This window comes from Caloenas nicobarica, chromosome 5, assembly GCF_036013445.1.
Source record: "Caloenas nicobarica isolate bCalNic1 chromosome 5, bCalNic1.hap1, whole genome shotgun sequence".
Classification (NCBI taxonomy): Eukaryota; Metazoa; Chordata; class Aves; order Columbiformes; family Columbidae; genus Caloenas; species Caloenas nicobarica.
The window spans coordinates 17691259-17710854 of record NC_088249.1 but is presented as its reverse complement, the minus strand read 5'-3'; the positions used below and the strand labels follow the sequence as shown (position 1 = coordinate 17710854).

General features: G+C 40.0%; 1 protein-coding gene across 2 annotated transcripts in view; it reads right to left on the bottom strand.

The window, feature by feature from the left end:
• The window catches only part of NRDE2 (NRDE-2, necessary for RNA interference, domain containing), a 36042-nt gene extending 21054 nt beyond the window's left edge, over positions 1-14988 (bottom strand). For both annotated transcript variants that reach the window (XR_010606286.1, XM_065635939.1), the window contains exons 1-4: positions 14889-14988; positions 6817-6925; positions 4604-4828; positions 520-669 (exon numbers count right to left, since the gene is read on the bottom strand). Coding sequence is in view for 1 of the 2 variants with exons in the window: in XM_065635939.1 (XP_065492011.1) it covers positions 520-669; positions 4604-4828; positions 6817-6925; positions 14889-14967 (563 nt within the window). In the remaining variant the exon portion in view is untranslated. The remainder of the gene's footprint in view (positions 1-519; positions 670-4603; positions 4829-6816; positions 6926-14888) is intronic.
• Positions 14989-19596: the final 4608 nt, after the last annotated feature.

The following is a 19596-nucleotide window of genomic DNA, read 5'->3' as shown; positions in this document are numbered from 1 at the left end:
TAACATAAAATCTGTCTGTTGAAGTATCTGTGTGGGGTTTTTTGCAAGGATATCACACTACTCAGGTAAATCTCTTGACATATCCAGTACAAAATAATCAGTACCTTCATTTCCCTTTCAGACACAGAAATGGAACAATAGAGATCAAAAGAGGCACTTGCCCAAAGATGATCTATAACAGAACCCAGGAATTTCTGACCTCAAATTCATCCTTTTGAATCTGCCCCATGCTGCCACCTCCAGATGGCAGTTCTACAAGATCACATGCCTGCACTCTACAATACAGAGAATGTTTTTAGAAAAAATTAAAATCATGCCATTTATTCCCATTATTTAATGGCATCTTTTGTCTTTTAAAATATTTATGCCCAAAGCAAAGTCAAATTTTGTAATAAACTTTTCTGTTACCTTACCTTTTTATTATCTACATAAAAATTTCACAGCCGGACTCAAGTTAATGAATCTTGAGATAGTGACTCTGTGATAGTGACAATACCAATAGAAACCAACATGTTGTACCTTGCTATGTCCCCTCGATACAAGGATTTGTAGGCCCAGTTTGCAGGGTCTGGTTTCTTGTCTATCCTGAAGGTTTCTGCTGTGAAAGCCTGGACATCATCAAGCCAAACAAAGCGACTGCTGGTAAGACTTGACGTTTTCTTATCTAGGCTGCAGAAAAGGAGGAGGAGTACATTCTAAGCATTTGTGCACATATTCAGCATTTACCCAGGAAACATTGCATTTCTGCAGTTCATAATAATGTAATTTACTCAAAGTCATGGTACATGATCCAGTATTGCAAAGTCAGTCACACGCTTGGAAAAGTCACCTAGAAATACACTAATAGGACCATCAAAACAAGATACAAACACTCTGCTCTTCCAAAATTTGATTTACAATTACAAAAGGTAATAACTAGATTTAACCAATCAACTGGTTGGCAAACTAAAATCTAAAAGCCATATTTTGCTACTTCTAAAATTTACTTTTGTCTTAGTAAGATGCTACAATTAAGAAAAACAGGATAACCTGTAAGATTATAGAATCACAGAATGTTAGGGATTGGAAGGGACCTCACAAGATCATCTAGTCCAATCCCCCTGCCAGAGCAGGAACACCTAGATGAGGTTACACAGGAATGTATCCAGGTGGGTTTTGAATGTCTCCAGAGAAGGAGACTCCACAACCTCCCTGGGCAGCCTGTTCCAGTGTTCCGTCACCCTCACTGAGAAGTTTCTTCTCAAATTTAAGTGGAACCTCTTGTGTTCCAGCTTGAACCCATTATCCCTTGTCTTACTGTTGGTTGTCACCAAGAAGAGCCTGGCTCCATCCTCGTGACACTCACCCTTCACATATTTATAAACATTAATGAGGTCACCCCTCAGTCTCCTCTTCTCCAGGCTAAAGAGATCCAGCTCCCTCAGCCTTTCCTCATAAGGGAGATGCTCCACTCCCTTAATCATCTTTGTTGCCCTGCACTGGACTCTCTCCAGCAGTTCCCTGTCCTTCTTGAACTGAGGGGCCCAGAACTGGACACGATATTCCAGATGAGGTCTCACCAGGGCAGAGTAGAGGGGAAGGAGAACCTCTCTCGACCTACTAACCACCCCCCTTCTAATACACCCCAGGATGCCATTGGCCTTCTTGGCCACAAGGGCACAGTGCTGGCTCATGGTCATCCTGCTGTCCACCAGGACCCCCAGGTCCCTTTCCCCTACACTGCTCTCTAATAGGTCATTCCCCAACCTACACTGGAACCTGGGGTTGTTCCTGCCCAGATGTAAGACTCTGCACTTTCCCTTGTTATATTTCATTAAATTTTTCCCCGCCCAACTCTCTAGCCTGTCCAGATCTCGCTGGATGGCAGCACAGCCTTCTGGTGTGTCAGACACTCCTCCCAGTTTGGTGTCATCAGCAAACTTGCTGATAGTACACTCAATTCCCTCATCCAAGTCGTTGATGAATATATTGAACAATACTGGCCCCAGAACTGACCCTTGAGGCACTCCACTAGATACAGGCCTCCAACCAGACTCCACCCCATTGACCAGGACTCTCTGGCTTCTTTCCTTCAGCCAGTTCGCGGTCCACCTCACTACCCAATCGTCCAGTCCACACTTCCTCAGTTTAGCTGTGAGGATGCTGTGGGAGACGGTGTCAAATGCTTTACTGAAGTCAAGATAGACCACATCCACCGCTCTGCCATCATCAATCCACCTTGTTATGTCTTCATAAAAGGCTATGAGGTTGGTCAAGCACGACTTCCCCTTGGTGAAGCCATGCTGACTGCCCCTAATGACCCTCTTACCCTTGATATGCCTTAAGATGGCACCAAGGATAAGGTGTTCCATCACTTTCCCAGGGATGGAGGTGAGGCTGACCGGTCTATAGTTACCCGGGTCCTCCTTCTTGCCCTTATTGAAGGCCAGAGTGACATTTGCTTTCCTCCAGTCCTCAGGCACCTCTCCCATTTCCCAAGACTTGGCAAAGATCATGGAGAGTGGTCCAGCAATGACCTCAGCCAGCTCCCTCAGCACCCACGGGTGCATCCCATCTGGACCCATGGATTTATGGATGTTCAGATTGCTTAATTGCTCCCTAACCCGGTCCTCATCAACTGAGGCAAACTCCTCCATTGTCCTGCCTTCCTCTGGGGCCTCAGGGGTACAGGGCTCCTCAGGACAGCCTCTGGCAGAGTAGACAAAGAAGGCATTCAGTAACTCTGCCTTCTCTGCATCTTCTGTCACCAGGGCACCCATTCCATTCATCAGTGGGCCTACATTGCCTCCGGTGTTAGTTTTATCTGCCATGTATTTGAAGAAGCTCTTTCTGTTGTCCTTAGAAGCTCTTTCTGTTGTCCTTGATTAGCTGTAATTCTACCCATGCGTTTGATAAAACAGTGTGCATCGAAGTGGTTTCTGGATGACAGTTATATAAATGAACTTAGGTAGCAACTGCTACCTGCCTCTGAACTGCAGACAACCATGAACTTCCAATCTGAATTCATGTTACAAATACGTAACTTAGTAAACAAATTTTACAGCCTTGAGAAGGTGTCTAAAATTTCACAAGGCCTATTGCATTTAAAGTAATTTTGTGGTTCACATTTCAAAAACAGTCTCCTGAAAACTCAATATTCTCTCGGTATCAACAATTTGTAGGAAAAAAGTAAAAGCAGACACCCTGAAAGAACTTCAGCATTTCAATTTGGGCAAAGCACTGGCTGGTTGGGCCAGTCTAGCAAACAGCTGACGAACCAGGTTCAGCACATAAGTCCATTCCTTCCAGCCCAGATGCCCTTCCAGCAAAGACAAGACTGACTGGGCAGAGCAGAATGGTCTTGGCATCCCAGTGACTTTTACCGTGCTTCCTCTTAGCCAAGTAAGCCTTGGCCGCCACAAGCCAACAACAGGGCCTTCATCCAGCAGGAGGCGAGCGTGGCCAGAGGCATCAGACAACACCTCCAGTACCACCACCATTTTTCCACAGGGAAACGATGCAAAGGTCCCTCAGCACAGACACAAACCAACAAGCCTGTGCTCTCAGTTCCTGGTTACTCTGCCTTGGGAAAAACAGCAAATCTGGGGAAAGTCAAGGACTGCCTGGACTACACTCAGCTGTAACAATTCCTCAATGTCACCAAATTCCCACTCTGTCCCCAGGAGCAGCTGCAATGCTGTGAATTAGAGCCAGAGCTGCTAATCCTAAAGAAAAAGCAGGAGCTAGGGAGCCAGAAAGAGGCAAAATGGCTGCTCAAACTAGTGAACAGGATGAGAAACGGGGAAAGGCATCTTACACAGACAGTTAGACCGGTCCACTTAAAATGAAATCACCAAAACCCAACCAATGGAGAAAGGCACAGCTAGGTATGCCAAACTTGAATACTTGGTGCAGCCACAGAACCTCTTTTACTGCTCAAAGATCATGCTAGCCACTACGTATCTGGTTTATTGTTCCACAAAAAAAAAATATGACACCTCCACTAATTACACAGTACTTTAGAGCTCCCAGAATTAACAAATAAGATCTAGCAAAACAATTTGAGTTTTCAAATACCCATATAAATGCACCATGAGCAAGAAGTATGAAGCACACAGCACAGAGCAATAAATGGCAGGACATAAAAGGAATGTTAAATCGTACAACAAATTTTATCCCAATATGAAACAAAGGAAATGTTAACTCTGTGAGAAGGAAGTTATATCACAAGGCAAACACTTTATATCACAAGGCAAAGACTTTTGCACTAAGAATAATGGTTAATGCAATCCCTCTCCAAACTCACCCAAAAGAAGATCCATGAAAGGAAACAAGATACTTAAAAAAACTCAACATAAGCCTTGACATATCTTTAAAAATATATTTCATTACTGCCATATCATGCTTTGTTCTGCAGAACAGTACTTTTCACAGAATATTTTAGTCACAGTTTTTCAGATATGATTAAACAGGTTGTTCTAATTCTATTTTCATTGCTTTGAATGCAGGTTTAGTCATGTACAGCTTAGGAAAAAATGACCCACCAGTGGTAAGAATTTCATTCATAAAAGAGACAAGTACAAGAACACAATGAATCTACATCTTGCATAGTATTAATACATACTTTGCTGCTGCTTCCTTTTCGTGATTTCTGGAGCTTCCTGCAGCTTTGTCCTTGATGTGCTTAGTGTTCAGGTCCGACTCGCTGCTACTGGAGTCCCCTTTGGTTTTCTTTTTTGTCTTCTTGTAGTGGTGATGCTTTTTCTTTTGCTTTTTTCTTTTCTTACTTGCCTGTTTCAGACTCTCATCTGTATCACTTTCCCCTGACAACTCTGATCTTGAAGGAGTCCTGCTTGGAAACAAGTATGTATGTATATATATAAATATACACACCCCCAGCATAAGAAAGTTCAGAATCATTTTAACCTTTATCTTTGTTCTCCCTGTATTGTTAGAGAAGAGAGTTAGCAGCAACACATGATGAAAGTGATATAAATCTACCTTAAATAACAACAATCTTTATTTTTTTCAGCTGTTGGAACAACTGACAACCAGTGTTAAAGTTTTAATTGTCAAAAGCATTTTGATGTGTGATCTGTATAAATATCCATCTGTTATCATCACTGAATTAAAGAAGATTACTGAGCTGATAAAACTTCTTAACTTTGCTAAGACAACTTAGGTCAAGCTAAAAGGATGAGAAATCTTTCGGGGTCACTCACAAAAGAAAAAAAAATCTGTACTTTTTCCCTTGTTTCTTTGTGATTTACATAAGAAACAACAAAAACCCCATACTTTTAAAATCACTTCCAGATTAGAAATTCAAATCTCAGCAATCACGGAACAATTTTGATGACTACTGGATTAATCTTATCATACCGTATAACACAGTAATAAACACTACATGCAACAGACAACTGACTTACTGAGACATCACACAAAAGATAGGTAGTTTCGGCAAAACACATGTATATTATTGTACATATTGCATACGCTCCCATACTTAATAATCAACTGAAATAATGGAGGTCTTCTCTAAGCCTTAATTAAAGCACAAGCTCCTTTTAAACACTTTTTCTGGACGCTTTCAATAAAAGGAAGGAGTGACAAGTCTCAGTATTCCTAATATGGTAGAAGCAAGGCACCTCAAAAAAAAAAAACCTTACACAATTTAAGGGCACTAAGGAAAAAGAAGCCATGAGAGAACCATTAGCAGGCCTTGAAAACACACACACTGCCCCAAACCTAAACAAACCATCACCCCCCAAAAAGCCACCAATAATGTTGGAGTAATTAGTTTTTATCGAACTGAGAATGTACCTAGTAATAGGCAAAGAGTTAATACATTTCTCTGTATGCTATTTTTTGACAAATTATTTTGCAAACATTAATTAAATATGGTAGGTTTACTATGTCATTCTATCTGAATGGTAATTTGCAAATTCCTTAATTTTATGACATTAAACTGAAAAGATCTGGAGAAATATAAGCAGAATATATGACTGATAAACAGAACAGTGATTGCATTTCAATCACACAATACATATAAATGTATGAAAAAGTATATTAAAAATATGTATTCAGCTGTGGTTATTATTATAAAGACATTCTCTATCATGACCATCGACAGTCATTATGAACACAGGAGCTTGTATCAAATTAAAAATGACTTAAGTTTTTGAACTTGGCAACCGTAACTTGATTCCATTAATTATTAAGTGCAAGTTATAGTGTAGATATGCCAAGTATAGCGACTATTCTAGAGAAGTTGTTAAAACTAGTTCTTCAGCAAACATGGCTGCTTAAAGCTCATTTTTTTGTAAAAGAATGTCATCACCCACTTCCCTGATCAGCATGTTCTACACTGCTGCACAATTTGATACATGTAATATTTCATTAATTCACATCTTCAACTACTTTTGAAAAAGTAAAAAACTCGACTGTGAAATTGCTGATTGAACTGGTTTTCACAGAGAAATCACAAAGATGATGCTTAATCTTTACATTATTTCAAGGGTCACTTAGGACATTTAAAAGGTCATAAAGACTCATGATCACTCAGTTCCCTTTCCATTCCAAAATAACAATGATTTAAATGCAGCTGTGAGAAAAAGAAAATGGGAATGTAATAGCATAAGTATAATTTCTCATTACTTTAAGTTAAAAGACATTGAAGCATTATTCACACTTTTATATATGACTCAGTTCAGGCCTTTTTAAATACTGAACTGTGGAATGAAAAGCAGCCCTAAAAGCTCCTGATTTTGGTCTCACATAACAAAAGATAAGCAGGACAAAAGAAAGATGATATTTTAAAAATATTGAACTATAGTCTACCTTATTAGTGGTGATTTTTCAGGGATGAGATTTGCAACTTCTGTAGTGCGCTGATGCAGTAACAGTGCATCTTCCGCAGAGAAGCTTGGGTTACTAAGCCAGTCCAATTCTGCAGGTAAAAAAAGTGTGAGATCAGTACAAATTAACTTCTTGTGCTTTCTAAAGGTGGGGGTTAATCTAGTCAGCATACAGTTAAAATAGCAGCAAATGTCATTAAGTCATGTGTAGTAACTGAGTAAATCAGAAAGTAGTCCATGAAACTTCCACTTAGCAGAAAACTAGGTTGTAATGAGGTGAAATATTTAGGAGCTGGAATCTTCCCCTGACAAAGTTTTAAAAAGCCCACCATATAAAAATACTTTAAAGTTCATACTGAAAGCAGATAATGTTTCATACACTGCTATATACTTTAAAAAAAATCTAATATCAATTTTTACTGTGTAAAAATTCTAACTTTATATATATAATTATAATGCCTGTATATGTTATATAAGCATCTAATGTATCTTCATATATTTTATATGTTAATTATAATATACAATATATAATACAGATATTTACATATTTAAAGAGTAAAATTGAAAAAATTACAGAAGGGCATAATTCAATGAAAGGTGTAGTTAATGAATGCAATACAACTTCTTCAAACTTACAAAAACGTACTTTATTCACTGTACGGATAACACATAATACGAGTTTATTGACAGGGACAGTCATTACTGAAAAGATTACTCAAGTGTTTTATACAAGGTCAAAATGTGTCACTGGATTCTCAGTTCTCTAACCACTGAAATAAGATTAAACTTTTAAATACTGTGAAAAAAGTCTAATTGATGCTAATTTTGATATATTAGTCAGTATTATGCATTCTGCATCTAGACCTCAACCATTTCAGTCATCAGATAAGATCAGATACCAACAGGATGTGGAGGGGAATTTTTTGCAATAATTTTACTGGTATTAAAACTTTTATAGCAATTTTCATAGAAATTTCATTTCTATAATTCTTTTCAGTATGTGAAATTTTCTAACACATTAAACAACAAATGTAATTTTGCAGAAGCACAGAAGTCAACATCAGCCTCTGCGGAGCCAGACCACAGGAGATAACAACAAAAGAAATAAATTTGGTCTCCCTGCCTGTTCTCTGTGCTCTTTACAACCATTTTTGCCTCAATGTTCTTCCTGTCACAGTCTTTGTGCTTTTGACTACAGTGACCTCTAATCCTTAAATAGCATGAACTCATTGTCTGCCAAGCCATATATTTCTTCTCCTTCTAAAGTATTTCTTTCAGAAATAGCTCTTCATACCAAAACTCTTTCTTCCATCTCATATCGCTGAACTGTTGTCCACAAGAGGATTTAAAGTAGAGCAGGCTGCAAAACAGTTTGTTAACCTGAGTTAAACTCATCAGAAAAATACATGGAAAATAAGGTGATTGGCAACAGTCAGCATGGCTTCACTAAGAGCAAATCATGCCTGACGAATTTCTGCAACACAGTTACAGCATTAGTAGATAAGGCAAGAGCAGATGACATCATCTACATGGACTTGTGCAAAGCATTTGACACTGTCCCACACAACACCCTTGCCTCTAAATTGGAGAGACATGGATTTCACTGATGGACCACTTGGTTGATAAGGAATGGGCTGCATGGTCACACTTAAAGAGTTGTGGTCAACAGCTCAATGTACAAGTGAAGACCAGTGATGAGTGGGGTTCCTCAGAGCTCGCTACTGGGATCAGCGCTGCTTAACATCTCTGTTGGTGACACGAACAGTGGGATGGAGTGCACCCTCCCAACAACACCAAGTTGTGTGGTGCAGTCAGCATGCTGGAGGGAAGGGATATCATGTAGTGACAGGACAAGGGGCAGTGGCTTTAAACTGAAAGAGAGTAGATCTAGATTAGACATAAGGGAGAAATTCTTCACCATGAGAGTGGTGAGGCACTGGAACAGGCTGCCCAGAGAAGCTGCGGATGCCCCATACCTGGAAGTGTTCAAAGCCAGGTTGGACGGGGCTTTGAGCAACCTGGTCTAGTGGATGGTGTTCCTGTCCATGGCAGTAGGGGTGGAACTAGATGATCTTTAAGGTCCCTTCCAACCCAAACCATTCTACGATTCCCTGAAGAAGCATATACTATCAAGCAAAGCTCCATTTCCCAAGAGGCTGTCCCTGCTACCAAAGACCCTGTGGGAAGGTTTGTCTTGAGCCTGCACCTCTCTGCAGACAGCCCACAATTCACGATGCTGTCAGGACCACAACACACTTCCCATAAGCGCCCCAACTAACATGCTGCAGAACACTGCCACACACCATTTCCCAGCTCACCAAAATGTAGGATGTAGACTGAAAAATAAAAAATCAGCTGTATAATACATATGCACATTATTGTAACCTTCTGCGTGGCAATCAGAATCACCAAACCTAAGGCAAATATACTACCCTGCTTTGTTGCAAATTAACATGACTTTTTTTTTCCCCTTCCAGGAAAACACTTAAGAAATATTAATGTAAAATTAGAATAAAAAATGAAACCTTAAAACTATGATCCTTACTTGCCTAATTAAAATATGATAAAAATCTACTATTTAATTTAAACTAATCCACCCTGGCACAAACGCCTTCATTTTAAGTTTCTGTCTATGATTCTAAAACTGTAAATCTCTGACAAAATATTCTTCCAAAACCTCTGTTGAGCGTAAAAAAGATTTATGCTGGATAATATCCAAGCAACATTTCACTTGCCTATCAAAATAATTATTTCCCCTGCTAGGGAATAAAGTATTATACAACAATAAGTTAATTTCTTATTTTGATCCTGTAAGAGATGTATTAAGAAACAACCTAAAATCATAATTACTTCTTAGAATAATTGTATTTAGTATTTTCCATGAAGTACTAAATATTTCTCATGAATAATTCTGTAACCATCACATATTTAAAACACACAAGAGTTAAATAAATTAATACACCCAATAGCTGCATAATCAAATTGGTAAATAATTCAATATATGTCATGCAGTATACTCAGTACTCCTTTATACCTGAGATTTTTGAGGTATATTTATTAAATGTGATTTCAATTTTAAAAATTAGCTTCCTTATATTCAATTATTTCTGCTTGTTTTGGTAATGAAAACAGGGTGTAAAAGAACACAGGAGCGAAGTGCAACCCTGCAATGTTTTTCCACTGGTCACACTCAGGCCTTCCTTAAACACAGACAAATTCAGAGAAAGTGCAATGGTCCAGAGCACTCTAGATTTCAGTAAATGCAACTGATCTGTGCAAAAAGCCTTTTATTTACTTACAGAAATAAAGGAGACATTTAATTCCCTTAAAGAAAATCCATCTTTGTTTTGATTTGCATTGTACTACCCAGATCCACCTAACAAATCAGAAAAATTTACTGGTTGGCAGAGTCTCTGGTGTAAAAGTGTATCAAATAACAGCGCAAACCCATAACTTATTAGCCAGACAGATCTCCTTAAAATTATTATATCTGTTCCAAAGATACACAAGACCTATCTAATTTGTCTTTGTCCAGATCTCCAATAACATACTTCAAGCACGAAGATATTCTCCGTAGCCTTGAGCTTCTCTTCTTTTTAATAAATTATTGTTTCCCTTTGTAATGTATAATAAATAATTGACTAGTATTTTTGGGGGGCAGAAACTAATTTGTTGCAAGGTAGTTCTGCATTGATTTGAATGAAATCACTTGAAATATATTAATACTAATACTCATGACAATAAAACACTGGGTTACATTTTTTTAAAAAGTAAGCTCGAAGGCAGAATGAAGTTAAATAATTTACCTTCAGTCATACAGAGTTGATGACAAAATTCAGAATTTAGACCATCAGGAAAAATCTCTGAGATGTTTAATTTTTAAGATCTTGATCTAAGGTCTTTTAACATGCTGCACACATCAACGCAGGCTTTTCATTTATTTCAAGAGCATAACATCAGGTCTTCCAAAGATTAATGCAGATAATACATTTTTCAATATTATTCATCAGTATAAACAACTTAGACACAGACCAGCCCAAACTAGGAAAAAAATGTTTGCATACAGCAACAAGTATGCTAAATTTTGTAACCTTGAGCCTTACGGTCCTATAGCGCCAAACAGCTTCCAAATGGAGATACAAATCCTCAGCAGCACTAAGAGCTTCAGTCTTAAAGACTGAAAAATAGAAAGTAACTCATACATTTCTTTTTAAAAGGGCATTATTGATCACACTGACAAAATGAACAGAGAAGAAAATAAACAAAGAAAGCAGCAAAGTTCCAGCTGGTTTAGAAGACAATAAAACATGAGGCTGACTAACCATATAAATTTCCCTGAGGCACAAAACAGACTTTAAACAAAAGAGGCTATACCTGAACTGTCAGAAGAGCGGAAAGCTGTTATCTTTATATTTCTCTGTTTGAAAGGTTTTTCTAAGAAAAGAACCACATTCTTAAATAAAAAGTGTGAGTTGGCAAAATTTTCATTCCCTTCCTCTCCCAGCACATTAATGCTGCAGCTCACAAACGGATGAAGCCCAGATTTCTGAGTTGTGTCCTTCATTCTTTACGCTCCCCACCACTGCCACAGCTTCAGGAATTATCTGGGTTCTCTAGACCATTCTACAGTAATTTGCCACATCCCTTAATTATTGGCTGGGCAAGAGGCAGCCTGTGCTGTGCCAGACTGGGATCTCCGAAGGTGTTTATTAGTTCACTAACGAACATCGCTCATTGCCAAGCCCATCTATCCTGGTAACAGTTCAATTCACGTTACAGCCTCTACGGACGTAGATTTTTCAAAGACTTCCTCTATTTTTGCCATTTTTCTCTCCTACCACAACGAATTTGACTGAAAGGGTTAAAACTCCTGAGGAGGAAGAGAGAGATATTAGGTAGGCTGGCAGACAAATGCACAGCAAGCATCCATGAGATCCATTTCCATAGGAAATTTGCCTTAAATATAGCAAAATAATGTCTATTATCACTGTTAGCTATTAGAAACGGACTTCCAAGATGTCATTCTGACTAAACTTTACCTGAAAGTATCTGTTATCCCCTTACAGATGCGAAGTCACTCACTAACTTGGTGCAATATGATTACAACAGTGAGTGCAAGCAGAATAAGGTTTATTTTTTATATTTTAAACTATTTTTAGGGCCTCTAAGGAAAACTCACCTTGAGAAATGAAGTCATAAACATTAGTCCCCTGACTGTGCCCGTAGCTTGGTTCTACCTGAGCAAATGAGATCAAATTGCATTTTTAAAATGCTGAAGAATCACACTGCAAGAACCAACCCCTGTAGCACAGTCAATATGCCTCTACGGATACACCAGGGAAATATTTAGAATTCTCCAATGGCAGTATTTTCTGAACAATTTAATCAAATTGACCTAATACTCTGGAAAGAACTGAACAATTTTTTCCATTACACAACATGCAAGTCCAAATCTCCTTGTAAATAATCTCTAGTGAATCACTTAGCTGGATACACGCAGTTCAAACATCAAAACACATTCCAAACTTTAAAACTCTACCTTTTCATTTGTTTTGTTTCCTTGTCAGATGTTTTAAAAGCTTATCATTTTTGCAGATCAGATTTACGTTCTTAAAGAACATAAAGAATAAAATATATAAGACTTATTTTGTAATAATATGTATGTACTTGTTCGTGTTCTGCTCTACCATCCACATTCATGAGCACAACAGTAGAAGCAATACAATGGCATTCTTTGTATACCTTCCCAAGGAAAAAAAAAAATTATAGTGCATGTCTACAGAGACAATTTTTAAGAGTTATGCAAAGCCTTTTGTTTTCTCTCGGAATCCTGAAAGTCTGTTTTCAGCAAAAATTGCTGCATCATCTTACCTATAGCTCAGGCTGTAAATAATGCTTTGCATAATGGTTACTACTGTCAGCAGGGTTAATTATTACCACTGCTCTGTTCAGTATGGCTACTGATAAATTTGTAATTTATCTTCTACCAAAAACTAATTAAGCTTGAAAACATAATTGTAAGGAACCATATCCAAAATTACTTTGCACTCTGGAGGCTGCTGCAACTCAGCAATCTAGCAGGATAGGAAGAGAGTACAGCAATACTTTTGTTTCAGGCAACACATATTTATAAATGGTTTAGGAAGGTTTGTAAGAGTATGAGACAGACTAAATGACTGCAAAAGACACTTCAGTTTTGCAAATCATGTTAAATACAACATACTCTGTGATCTCTGTATTATGATGGACTTTGGCTTCATATCAGCTCTGAGGAAAGAGAGTCATCTATCAGAGAGATACCAAAGTTGCCTGTCAAGTTCTCAAGTTCTCACAAGCTGAACATGTGAAACTTGATATATGCCACCATAAATGTGGCTCCCAGTTAATTTTTATAACTTATACTGAAATGTGGTCATTAACAACAAAGTACAATATTGGCTAAAACATAAAAGAAACAAATTATGTTCCATAAAGTTCTGTCTGTAATTCTCTACTTATAGTAGACTAAAATGTCTCTCATAAACAGTGCTAATAACTGAAATCTAGCTCCCAAAGTCAGTCTTAACCTCTTTTTCTGTGTAATTTGATCTTCCAGACAGGTGGTCTGCGGTGACACAGGCTACGCATAGCAAACTGTAAGGCCAAATTCCCAGAGTTTTAAGATACAAATAAGGTCTTACTACCAGAGAATTTTAATGTACCTGTGCCCAGCAGAGCACCTCCTCTCTTCCTAGAAGCTAAAATTTGGGATCTTATTACATCCACTATTCCCTGCACCAAGTGTCATTACCAGAAAGGCTCCTGAACGCGGCTAGAACATCTCTGTATTGGCAGACTGAGTCTCAACAGCTGCAATGCCACCAGGGGGTACACAGAACTGGCTAGAACAAGCAGCTAATCCTAGCCTGTATTGCTAAAAGCTTCAAAACTTCACCATACTGACTGGACAAAATATACAAGCCTAGGTAAACAATTCCCTTGCTGTGGTATCTATAGGATGGCTAGACTCAAGGGTGGTGGAAGCTGGCAAGCAAAAACCATAGTTCAAAATATCTCCCAGTAGAATTAATAGATGTTGTGCATACTTCAGAGTTTGGCAATACACCAGAAAGGGTTCTTCACTCATTTCATACAAGTGTAACTTGCTAGACAGCAACCATGACAGTCAAAGTGATGAACTGAATCATAATCTTTCATGACCTTGCAAAAAATATCCTTTACAACTAAAACCTGGCTTAATAAACAAGGAAATGAGGAAACACTTTTTAAGTTACCCAAGGCTAGCAGGGAATAAAAAATAAAAAAAATAAAAAAATAAAGAAACCCTCATTTTCTGCATAAAGCAAACCTTCACCACACACACAAAGTTAACAAACACGTATTTCTCAAAGATGAGTATTTGTACAGCCATGCTTAGGGACATAGTTCAGTGCTAGATTTAGGTTACGGATGGTCTCGATGATCTCAAGGGTCCCTTCCAACCAAAATGGTTCTATGACTCTACGATCTACCCGCAGACCGCTGGAAGCAAAACTGCACACGCCTGAGAACGCGCCAGTGAGAAGCCGGCACCATTCCCATGGGGACGACCCTGGTGCGGGTTCTCCCTGCAGTCCCCTCACGGGCAGCAACCGCCGGTGGCCACGACCGCTGTGTTCCCAGCAGCCCGGCCGTGCCTTGCGCAGGGTGCGCCTGTGCGCGCCGCACGGAGGGAGGCCCAGCCGAGCGCTCCCGGCGGCGGGGCGGCCCTGGCAGCCGAGCCCCCCTGGCCACCCCCGAACCCCGAGAGGCGCCGCACGCAGAGCGCGGCTGCCGCGGTCCCGGCGGCAGGACCGCCCACCCCGCAGCTCCGTGGCAGGGGCGGAGCGCCCCGTCAGCAAGGCGGGCACGCAGGGGCGGGCCGGGCTGTGCCGTCGGAGGGCGGGCGGCCGGAGCAGGCCCGACGGGGTGCGCGGAACGGCCGGCACGGGGCGGGAGGCTCCGTGTGGAGGCGAGTGGAAGCGGAAGGGCTTGCCGAGGGCTGTTGGGGGAAAGAGAGTTCTCCCAGGACTTTACCTTTCCTGGAGCCCTCGCTGCTGCCGGCTGGGGGCTCCCCGGGCTCGGCGGCCCCGGCAAAGGCCGGGAACAGCGCCATGGCTCCGCTTGCCGCCACTACTCTGCCCGATCCGCCCCGCGGAGCGGCGGGGCAAGATGGCGCCGCGGCGCCGAGCATCCTGGGAGGTGTAGTTCGTCCGCTCGACCTCTCAAAATGGCGGCGGAGCCCCATGGCTCTTGAGAGGAAAAAAGGCTCAGTGCTGGGGCTGCTCGCATGTTTGTCTCCTGCAGGCCCCCGCGTAGCCTGCGCCGTCTGCCGCCGTCACTAAAGGGGACTGGAGGAGGGAACTGCCGGGGGAAGGGAGTGGGGTTTCCAGAGCCAGCTTGTCCTTCCCCACCATCCTGCTTTCCCTCATGGGGTTCACTGGGAGGGAACACCCCAGAAACGTCTCCTCGGGACTGGAATGCTCAGCCGTGTGAAGGAGAATGTTGTAAGAAGCCATGCTTCTTTCTGTTAGTATCCACCGTATGTCAGAAGGCCCATCTAGGCAGGCAGCCTTTCTCAAAACACCGTTAGCGAGGGCTTAGGGAAGAAATAACCTCCTGCAGTGAGTGCTTCATAAGCCTCCTGACCAGGGAGTCGCCCACCGTGTTTAATAGCATCCATGAGCCTGCCTTCCATAAACGAACTGAAAAAATAATTTCTATGCTTTTATACTTTGCACTTTCTTGGGCGGGATGTTCCGTTTTTTAATTACTTATTGTCTGAAACAGTATTTCCTTTATGTCTCAAGCCCAGTGCCTGATTCTTGCATTGTGAGGTAAAATAAGCATCCCTATTCACTTTCTCTGCAAAATTTTATACACTCTTAAGATACTTCTCCTTTCTGAACTGAAAAGTCAGCCTTTTTAATTCGTATATTAAAGCTGCTCTATAATGTTCTCTGTTGAATTTCTTTAGTTTTTCTAACTCTTACACTAATACCACTGCAGGAACATAATTTCATGCAGTGAATAAGCTATAGGTGTACAATGGGTTTATGGATTATATGGAATTCAAACGAGTGGTTTGTTTTCTACTTCTCACTCAATACCAATCATTCTGTTTGGCCTTTGGCCTCTCCTGAGCTATGATGTGTCTTCAGAGCCCATTCCTGACATGCAAAAAGTAATAGGTAACTACCATGTATAGATGTTAGGATTAGCGTCCCTATACACACCACTTCACACTTACTGAGCTGATTTTTTTTGTTATTTTATTATTTATTTCTGAAATACTTGAGTGACCTTTCTCAGTTAGCTTTCCAGTTGATTATCCTGAATACCTTTGCACCATCGGCAGATTTTGTCAGCTCTGTGTTCACTGCCATTTTCAGCCTTTTTGTAGATGTTGAACAGTCAGATCTGGATGAATCCCGCTGGTGACTTCTTCTTTTAGAAAAAAACAAAACCAAACCAAACCACAAAAACAACAACAACAAAACCAACTATTTCTTAATCCTCATTTCCTACCTTTAATTTATTTTTAATCTATAAAATGATATTCATTTTTATCAACAGGAGAGAAGAATATAAGTGCAGAGAGAAGAGGATTCAGAACAAAATAGTGGTCATGGACACTGTCTGGAAGTCATCAAATGAGTGGGGCCGGATTGCCATCTTGGAAAGAATGTGCTTTAAAATGTGTGCTCACATACTGATGTGGAGCAATGTTTTTGCTCAAGCTTGTTAATATCTATCAAGCTCTGTAGTAAAACACGAGAATGTGGAAAATGCAGTATGTAATACATAGAAATGTCTATCTGCCTAGAGCTGATACAGAAGATAGGGGAAAAAAATCTAAAAGAAGCACATTACCAATTCGTGACCAAATTCTGAAGAGACAATTTTTAAAAAAACTTATCTTGCCACTTTTTAGCCTTTTTCCTGAGAAGAGAAAACCTACGTAATTATGCTACCTGAACAAGCATTTGTCTTTCTGTCTGCCTGGCATAATTTCTCCAGGTAGTTTTAAAACTCGTGACCAATTTCAGCCAAATTTAACAGGAGGTTACAGGTTATTACATTACAGCAAATTACATGAAAACAGGTGGCAGCGCAGAGCAGGATTTTCAGTGGGAGGAAAACTCCAATGTGCATGCAGTTCATATTGGGAGTCTAACCTACTGGGAAAATTGAATCAGAATTCTCCTGCTGATGGAAATATCTGTTATAATCTTATTTGGATAGTTATTGAAATTTGTAAATGCATTTATTCTGCATGCCTCAGCACTGGGAAAGCTAGCACCTATCTACAGAAAATTAATTATTTCCCTGTCCTCTTAGGAACCAGACTAAAAGCCCTTTCAAGATATTGATGCTCTACATGCAGGATAAACTAAATGGATTTCATAAAAAAGGCATTCAGTTTATTTGCTGAATGTCATTATTCACATTGTCTCTCAGCTGCTCATAGTGATGGAGAAGATGGCTCATCTTCTCAACAAAGAGAATATAAAAAATGTGCTTTTTGAGAGTAAAGCAAATGAACAAAGAGAGAGTTTATAAGAATCCTACATACAGATTTTATGCCCTGTATCCCTGGAAATGAATTCCAATTATGGATAAAGGGAGGGATAAATTAACACAAAGTCTTATTATTGTTGCCGTACATATGCTACTGTGGCATCAAAAGAAAACAAACACCACCATATTCAACACTACCACATTAATGCAGGCATCATTTCCCATTATCACAAGTGGAAGTTAAACTTCTGTGAACATTATTTTTACATTATTGCATTTATTTGTACAAGCAGTTTCCTATTTATCATTATTAGAAATTGCCTATGTAGTGAAATCTTCTAAATCGACATTTCCTTGACTTACTGAGTGAGCAGTGCCCATTCTGATGAAATGCAGTTTTCTGCAATGTATTTAGCTCCACGCCTAAGAAATTTTATTTTCCAACTTTTATCTTAAAACACTGCAAAATGCATTTTAATTATGTTATACGAATACTTTACTAAACCTTTACAGGCAAAAAGTACTATTAGAAACAAATTATTTGCCTCAACTCAGTTGAGCTAAGCCTTTTATTAGGATTTAGTGAAGAACATGACCAAAACACAATGTCTAGAATAAAGTTACCTGAAACACTCAGCAAACCATCAAACCATTTACAATACAGACAAAACCACAGCAGCTGTGTGCAACAAGAGTTCTTTGTTATTATAATAAGGAACAAACTAACCAACTAGAGGAACTAACAAGTTCCTTACTTAAGAATGCTCTGGTCCACTTTTTACATTGTATCTACCTATTTAACATATTAAAGTCTGGTACAGATAATGTTTCTTATTAATAATCTATTTTAAGGATTCTTCTTCTTTGATAAGGATTTTTCTTCTTTAGAAAGCCTTACAGTGAGTCATGTACTGAACTGCCTGAGCAGATCTGAGAGTGATAGTTTTCAGTAGATTTGGGAATTGATTTCTTTTGTGTATTTTGACAAAAATCATAACATTATATTTAGGGACAGCAAACCCCTCACATCGGGTCCATAACGTTTTCCTTATTACAATAAAATTGTAGTAGGCATTTGTGAGTCTGACTTTTGTGAAGTGGGTGCCATATGCAGCAGTAACTCAGGGCCCCTCACCAGGGCCTGGAAGGCCACAGCAGGCCCGTTTGGTTCTTGGCCTCACACACTCACGTTTTGCTCTCTCGTGCTCTCTACACCTTAACTTCACAGCCTGTGATATCACACCTCTCATAATTTTCTATTTTCTGTTGCTTCTCCACACTTGCTACTTTCTCTGTAGTAAATCCTATAGTTAGTTCTTCCTTCCACTCTTGATAGTGGAGGAGCTCCTGCTAGGAGTAGGTCCATCTCTCTATTAGATACCGAGAGACCATCCTTTTTACAGAAGAGGGTTTCTTCCCACATGCAAAAACTTACAGAACAAGCTGTATAGTACAGCATTATAAGCAGTGTGATTTGAAGCACACACAGTGGGTACCTTGAATAAAAACATCGGAAATAAAGGCAACCATTTTGAGCAAGGGCTACGTTGCAGTCATTTAAAGAATAAGCATTCCCAAATTATTGTGACATTTTGTAAGACTGTAGGAGCAGAGGTTGCATTAGGGAGGGCACAAAATTAATTCTGACCAGGGAGCTAGAGGGACAACTGGATGTATTTATGTATGCCTTCTTTGGCTCCCCTGAACAACCCCAACAGGATGGATTAGAAGGCATCCACCTTTGTGCTTGACCAGCCTTTTCAAACCTCATTGACATACCAAGTGCTACCAGCATCATGTGATGACGCATTTGTATCATGATAAGAATGCAGCTTACTCTAATAAGAAAATATGTGGGTTTAATATGACATATTTAGCATGTTCCAACAGTGAGAGGAACTAGGCGAACGTAAAAAGAGGGTGCTACAGCTTTATCTCCCTGCAGTGAGACCGCTGGCACACAACAGAGTTTCCAGTGGCACAGGTTCCTGTTCTGATGGCGTGCCAAGTTTCCAGCCTTCCTCTACATTTTCCCAGCCCCTTCTCAGGTTTCTTTCACTAAGAAATCCTTTTGTCTATGCCAACACTACTCAGATGTATTGAGATCTATTGAGTAATTTTACCAAGGGCTAATTTTTTATTGAGACCCGCTCGGCAGGCAGAAACGCGAGAGCTCCTGTTCCCTCTCTGCCAGGTGCCACGCGCTGCCACCGGGCTGCAGCCT